General features: G+C 34.4%; 1 protein-coding gene across 13 annotated transcripts; it reads left to right on the forward strand.

Annotated features, from left to right (window-relative positions):
- Positions 1–10: 10 nt before the first annotated feature.
- On the forward strand, positions 11–6,604 carry LOC122081594 (ATP-dependent DNA helicase PIF6-like). 13 transcript variants are annotated; one of them, XR_006141130.1, is made up of 11 exons: positions 11–153; positions 337–402; positions 577–766; positions 1,193–1,352; positions 1,505–1,553; positions 2,663–3,498; positions 3,593–3,717; positions 3,818–4,415; positions 4,707–4,825; positions 5,620–5,692; positions 6,179–6,604. XR_006141130.1 is itself a non-coding variant. In XM_042648769.1 (8 exons), exons 5-8 carry the CDS (start codon positions 3,068–3,070, stop codon positions 6,180–6,182), a joined length of 627 nt encoding a protein of 208 aa, XP_042504703.1. In that variant the 5' UTR covers positions 11–153; positions 337–402; positions 1,193–1,352; positions 1,505–1,553; positions 2,663–3,067; the 3' UTR covers positions 6,183–6,604. The 13 variants fall into 13 exon arrangements, 2 of the variants coding, with proteins under 2 accessions (XP_042504703.1, XP_042504704.1); XR_006141133.1 differs by having other exon boundaries at positions 3,818–3,993; XR_006141131.1 differs by having other exon boundaries at positions 3,818–4,825.
- The last annotated feature ends 855 nt before the right edge of the window (positions 6,605–7,459 follow it).

Genomic DNA, 7,459 nt, shown 5'->3' on the forward strand with positions numbered 1-7,459 from the left:
GTATTAGGAAGCAGGCCTCATCGGTAGCAATCGATCCTGATTTTTTTTTTACTTAGCATTGTTCTCTCCAGTGGGTTGCCGCCTCCAATCGATCCTGGTGGCCATTCCTTCATCATCGCCAAATTCAACATACAAAACCCTGGATATACAAAGGTAAAATCAAATCTGAATGTGTCCCCTTCTCTGTAATTGAATTTCTGGTTTTGATGCGTCTTTAATTGAAGCTCTTCGATTTTCATTTGTTTTTTGTTGAAGTATTCTATTGGTTTTGAAATTTCAGTACGATATGTTGGTTCCTTGTTTTGGGAATTCTAATTGTTGCTATACTGTTTCTAGGTTTTGAATCTTTTGGTGGAAGATCTTTGGATGGCTCTGTTATAATCCTCGAGAGCTTGTTTTTCAGTGAGATTCTTCTCTTGTAATGCTTAATGAGAAGTTGTATTTTTTTTTTCTTTCATTTGAACCGTCGCTGTGTTGAAGCCCTTTATCGTAAACTTGTTTAGGACTGAAATTTGAAGATATGCATGGCTACTATTGAATGAATCCTAACTAAAAGTGTTTTCTTCTTTTTACCAGGTTTCTTCCATTTCTGTGCTTAGAAATTGAGCTTAGGATTATTATTTCTTTGTTGTAAAAAGTCAATTTTGGAAGAATTATTAACTTCCTGTTCTGAAGCCGGTGTCAAGATCGCTGTGCAGATATTTTGTTGTCCTCTCCATCTTCATACTACGATTGCTTCGATTCGCCCTCGCGCGATCGATTCAAGGTACTCTCTTAATAAGAGAGAGAGAGAGAGAGAGAGAGAGAGAGAGAGAGAGAGAGAGAGAGAGAGAGAGAGAGAGAGAGAGAGAGAGAGAGAGAGAGAGAGAGAGATTTCAAATGTTGGCAATTGGGTCTTTTTAGAATTCCGGTGAGAAGAAATTTTTTTTGCAATCAATCCTGAATTTTTTTTTACTTAGCATTATTCTCTCCAGTGGGTTGCCGCCTCCAATCGATCCTGGTGGCCATTCCTTCATCATCGCCAAATTCAACATACAAAACCCTGGATATACAAAGATAAAATCAAATCTGAATGTGTCCCCTTCCCTGTAATTGAATTTCTGGTTTTGATTTGTCTTTAATTGAAGCTCTTCATATTAAATTGAATTTTAATGTATAATTTAAATTTTTTTTAAAATGAATCCATGTGCAGACCGCTGGAAAGTGTACTCCATCGCTTTCAATTCAAATTTCTTTCTGCAACTTATAATGGCAGGCCGCTGCTCACTTTTCTGGGCATACTCCATCTCATTAGCTTTGAATCAGTTTGTTCAGTGCGGATAGTAGGCGTTACGGTTTGGGTAATCAGTTAGGTCAGTATTGAAAGTTAATTTTGCAGGTTTTTCTGTTAATATTTTAAGTTTTTATTGGATTTGTTTTGTTATTCTTTTAATTTAACATCCCCAATTTCGGTTAATTGGATATGTTTAGTAGTTGAGTTAAATTTCTTATGGGCTGTAATTAGGTCCCTCGTGCATTTTTGTTTCGATTTTGGCCTCTTGACAATAAACGGTGTAAGTTCTTCTTCTCTTTAGCATCCTCAGAGAGTTAGTAACTTGGGAAATTCTGTTCTTCGTCTTCTTTTAGTAGCTTATGGAGTGTATGGAAATTTTATTTGAAAATTTTATCGATTAATATGTTCACAATTCCTCACAAACCCTGCTCAGAAGCTGTGGTTTCTTAAACCCAGAACACTCTTTAAGCAATCAAACTTTACAGAATACATAAGGAATTTGTACAATTTCTATAACATCATATGTTGTCCTGTTCAATTTTATTTATTTATTTATTTTGGATAATTATACCCTTTGACTGTTGAAAAATGGTTTTTTTCCATTAGATTTCATGTGATTATGCGTGGCTATACCAATCAAACCTCTACCCATCCAGTGAACCAGGCTTGCATTGATTTCCATGTCTAATGCTTTGAATCATGTTAAAATAAATTACTTATAGGCACCATTTGTCAAGTATTCCCATTTCAAAATTTCAAAAGCTGCCTCTCTAATTCCAAAAATTTCCCCTCCCATATTGAATTTACCTTTTTCCCCATTGTTTTGAAATTTTCTATTAATTTTTTCAACTCCTAGGAATTTTGTATACGTTAATTTGGTGTTTTGGTATTTTCTTCCCCCCCCCCTCCTATGAAAAAATAAAATAAGAAATGATAGGAAGTTAGAACTGTGGGAGGTTTAGGTTTTTTTCTTATAGGTGGTCATGCTTTCTTCCTTTTCCTCTCCTCCATTTTGGCAAAGACAATGTCTTTGGTCGTCATAGACGTTGTGAGGTGTGATATTTTTGGTCTCTCTCTCTCTCTCTCTCTCTCTCTCTCTCTCTCTCTCTCTCTATCTCTCTAATGTTGACCTATGATTGGGGTTTTATTTCATCTTCAATTTCTTACAATTATTAGAACTTATTTATATCCTGCTTTAATGTGCAATCTTGCTACCTAAATCTACTGGAAGCATCTCTCAAGTTGTATTTCTTTCTCTTTTGAGAGTCTTAAACTATTATTAAGAATGAAAATTCCTTGGGTTTAAGTTAAATGTCCTGTTGCACAAATTTTTTTATATTTTGGTATAACATTCTCACATTTTCTAATTTGTTTAATCTTTTTGTCCAGGTTGTTGATATATTTCTTGTTGTTTCTGTGAAGTTGGTATGGTATGGGGAAAAGCCAACTGAATATGAAGATTTGATTCACATACCAAATGAAATGGTCATAAAATATGACGATGAAAAAAAATCTGAAGATGAGTTGATAAATGCAATATTTCCTGCATTACAATAGCATGCATATTCGACAGAATACATTACACAACGAGCAATCTTAGCTACAAAGAATGAAACAGTAGACAAATTAAATGACAAACTTATTGATCTATTTTCAGGAGATAGTGTTACGTATTATAGCTTTGATTCAGCAACTGATGATGCAGAAACTCAATATCCAGAAGAATTCCTCAATTCATTGGCTCCGAAGGGACTTCCACCTCATAAATTAGTTTTGAAGAAGAATTTTCCAATAATGCTTTTAAGGAATTTGAATCCTTCACATGGAGAATGTAATGGAACCCGTATGGTTTGTCGTCAATTTCAAAAAAATGTTATCCTAGCAGAGATTACAATGGGACAATTTACTGGTAACCTTGTTCCTCTTCCTAGAATCCCACTTTCTCCAGCAGAAAATGAAGGATATCCTTTCCATTTAAAAAGAGAACAATTCCCAATTCGGCTTAGCTTTGCAATGACAATAAATAAAGCACAAGGGCAAACAATACCACATGTTGGAGTATATCTACCCGAATCGGTTTTTTCACATGGACAATTGTACGTAGCATTATCAAGAGGTATATCAATGTCAACAACAAAGGTTTTAGTCAAAGACAACAAGGAAGGAAAAAAAACCAGATCGTATACAAGAAACGTGGTCTACAAAGAAGTTCTATTACCAAGAAGGTATGATTTACAAATTTATATAAGCAAAAAAATATTAATTAAAATAAATATAATGTTAGTAGGTAGTATCATTAATATTTATTTTTATTTATAGGATCACTGATTTGACCACAAATATTGATGAAGAGTAATGTAGTGGAACCTCAACAAATCGAGACTTTGAGAAATTTTGAGGCTGTCAACCAGGAATCACAACATTCAGATCACTCATTGTTTCACGTAATCACGCTTGTCAGTTGTTGGCATTTTAGATTTTTTCTGACAAGATTGTTCTTCACTTTTATAGATTCTATTTAATACTTACCCTCTATGGTTTTAGAAGCGACGAATGAAGTTTTACACAGGCTTTGCAAATTCAAGTATGATAGTGGTACTGTGGAAGAACTCAATGTTGATATGCAATATGAATAGCAGATGCAATAGGACAAATAGTCCTACAATATGCCAAAGCAATAAAGGAAACTGTATTTAAGCAACTGCGTGTATTTCGTAATGGTCAGCTAAGACTTTTTTATACACTTGATCTAAAGGGTACTGTGTAATTACTTGGTTTTATCTAAAAGTAGTTCTTAATTCCAATAGTATTACTGACTGTCATTTTCTTTTGCGTGTGAACTTCCTCCATTAGATTTTTTAAATTTAGTAGGTTTTTTAAAAATGGTAAGGCCCTTTTTCCTGTATTACTAAAGTGCCTACCAGTTTCTCTTTATTCATATTCCCTTCACTTGAAGGTCTTCAATTCAATACCATATTTCAACCTGTCACACTGCAACAGTACATCAGCCTTGAAGATTTGAGATATTGCTCTGAGATCAACATCTTCAGAGACCATCACAGAGGCTGTGTTTTGGTCTGAAAGAAACCCAGGCCAGAATTTTGCTGACCTTATTACCTCCCCGACTTATATAACCTTTCATGTAAGTATGATGTATTAGTAGTTATATGTATCTGAAACTCTTTTTTCTTTTGCTGCTACTACTTCTAATTCTTCAACTCCAGGTCTTCTGTCTTTACTTTGTAATCCATGAAGGCTGAACCTTTCATTGTAAACTGTAGTTTTTAACATAAGGAATATAATTTATTTTATTGATGCTTATTTCGTGCTCCCTCCCCTTCCTGTATTTTGTTTGAGTTGTGAAATACTTCATGCCAAATTTATTGTTCGTGATTATGAGGCTAAAAAATATTGTTACTATGGTTCTTTGCAGGCTGCCAATGGAGTTAGGTTGTTCACAATCTTTGATGCCATTGCACAATATTACTGCTTCAGCATTGTTCATCTCAATACTTTCTTTAAAAAGTGGAAACTGGGGAAGGCTCTCCGAAGGTGTTTCTCTCTCTCAATATCTTTTTTATTCTCTTTCCATGGGGTGGAGTTCAGAATCATAGCGGGAGAAACCATTTGTCAATTCTCCAGTATTCACAAGGACTCTAGCAATGTACATTTCACCATGAAACCTGGAGCTGAATGGCTATTTTTTATTTAGATTTTCTTAATTTTTATCATATCCTTTCCTCCTCTTCCTCACCCTCACGTTTTCTTGCTTTTTTTTATCTTTAAATTTTTCCATAAATCTCTCTCTCTCTCTCTCTCTCTCTCTCCATATTTACTTTTGTAAATCTCTCCATAATTATCATAATAATATATTTTTTTATTCTTTTAGAATCTTAATACCAACCAAATACAAAACAATCATATTTAAGAATATGAGATAGCATAGATATCTTCTTTTTCCTTCTTTATGCTCTCCTTTTGCTTGCGATCTCTCCTCCTTGCTCTCTCTCTCTCTTTCTCTCTTTCTCCCATTAAGATGGAACCAGTTTTTCTTGCAAATCTTTACCAACCAATAATCAAGTCAAAGATAGAATTGGAAAAAGAGAATTTAAGAACATGAGTTAGTAGAGAATATTTTTATAAATAATTTTTTTTTGTTAAATTTGGTAAATTATCCATGGTAGAGAATAAGGAGGTGAGATTTTTTTTGGGGGGGGGGGGGGTGTAGAAGAATAGCCTTCTTTTCTCTTGGAACGGTCAAAGGTAAGGGATAGGTGGTAGGAGGTAGGAGGCGATCTCTTTCTCTCTCTGAACTGAACTGAACTGATTTTTCTCTCATTTTGCAGATTTTTCTTTTCTTCCATTGAGGTCGAGTTTCGGTTTTGTAGAGTATTTGGTTGCAGCCTTTGTGTCACAAAGGTAACTCAATTTTTTTGCTTTCTTTCTCTCAACCATGGATGACGATGATCGTTAGGAGAAAAGGACATGGAAGATCAAGGTGAAGGGTATCATCAAGATGCACGAGGTCACCCACAAGATTGCAGAGTGTATGTACATTACATTCATGCTTCTTTTCTGTACTGCAATCTCGTGGGTGCCTTTGGTGCATCTTGAAGAAGCTTTGCACCTAATTAATTAATTACTACTGGTTTATTTCCATCATTAAGAAATTCAAATCTTCAAAATCAAGAAGGTAGGTGATGATGCCTTTCTATGAGAATGTGCTAAAGTATAATGATTAAGCTTGTGAAGAGGCATTTAACAATGTGAAGAACTACTTTTGGGCAATTATCAATTCTCTGCTAGCGATATTTCTTTGCCTTTACTTTTAAATTGGCGATATTTCTCTGCCTTTACATTGATGAAATTGATCACTGGAACTCTGATTTTTTTTTTCCTGTATAGGTAATGGAACTTTGATATTGATTGGGAGTTGTTATTGGATTAAAAGTGAGAACCATTACCTCTTGACAAGTGCAATGTTTTTTCTTTGAGAGTGGCCTTGCACCACTAACACAAGAGGCCTGCTATGACCACCGCGTTCCTCTGGGTGCAAGGGTTGCTAATCTTTTTCTACCCATTCATGATTCGTTTGGTAGTCTGTCTCATTAATTTCTTGTATTTCGAAGTATATATGAATGAAGGAGAGGGTGTGTTTGGATCCTCAGATTCATCAGCAGCAGAGACACAGATTTGAAGCCTAACGATTCAACTTAAGTACTTTTTTAATCAACTTGGGGGTGATTCTTTTCTGGAAAAAATTGTAATCATGAATTCTTCCTATTACCTTAGGACAATGTTCAAAGAAACCCATGCCATTTTTCCTATTACCTAACCTGGGAATGCAATGCATGATCTTGGATGTGTCCTATTACAAAATCATTGGGACGCCTTAAAAGAATTAAACTATATCTAACATATTAAACACCAATAAATATACTAGAAATATAAACTCCCGAAATCAAAGTGATTAATTTGTATGGGTAAAATGGTTCTATGGTTTTGGATTGGTCCAATCAAGGTTGCTTGTATTTGTTTTACAGTTTTCTAATCAATTTGGAACTGAACTTTCTCAATTCACAACCAAACTGAATCGACGATTAATAGTCAAAACCAAAAATGATTGACTGTTATTATGCATCGATCTTATTGACATAGTGAAATTGACCCTTGAGCTGAGCAAGATTTTCAATAGGAATGAAGCAAAGGTGAGTAAACTAGGCTAGCTTCCATTGGATGTACATTCCATTTTAACAGGCTGTCCATAGGATAAAATGAAATGGGTCGGATTAAATTATTTAACCACTTATTTTAAAAAACAATCACACGCTTAAAAAGATACAAATTATCATATTTTTAAAAACCATCATATTAATTAATTTACCTATTTATAGGGAATACCATGAAATTGATTGACTTCCCTATTTCTAAGGAAGCTTAAGAGAAAAAATAGGTACTATTTTCAAAGGGAAAAATTTAGTTTCTTTATTAAACTACAAATCCCACCACTCTCTCTCTCTCTCTCTCTCTCTCTCTCTCTAATACTACCATGAAATTAACTGACTTCCCTATTTCTAAGGAAGCTTAAGAGAAAAAATAGGGTACTATTTTGAGAGGGGAAAATTTTAGTTTTTTTAATAAACTACAAATCCCACCACTCTCTCTCTCTCTCTCTCTCTCTCTCTC

The sequence above is a fragment of the Macadamia integrifolia genome, chromosome 6 (genome assembly GCF_013358625.1).
Source record: "Macadamia integrifolia cultivar HAES 741 chromosome 6, SCU_Mint_v3, whole genome shotgun sequence".
Classification (NCBI taxonomy): domain Eukaryota; kingdom Viridiplantae; phylum Streptophyta; class Magnoliopsida; order Proteales; family Proteaceae; genus Macadamia; species Macadamia integrifolia.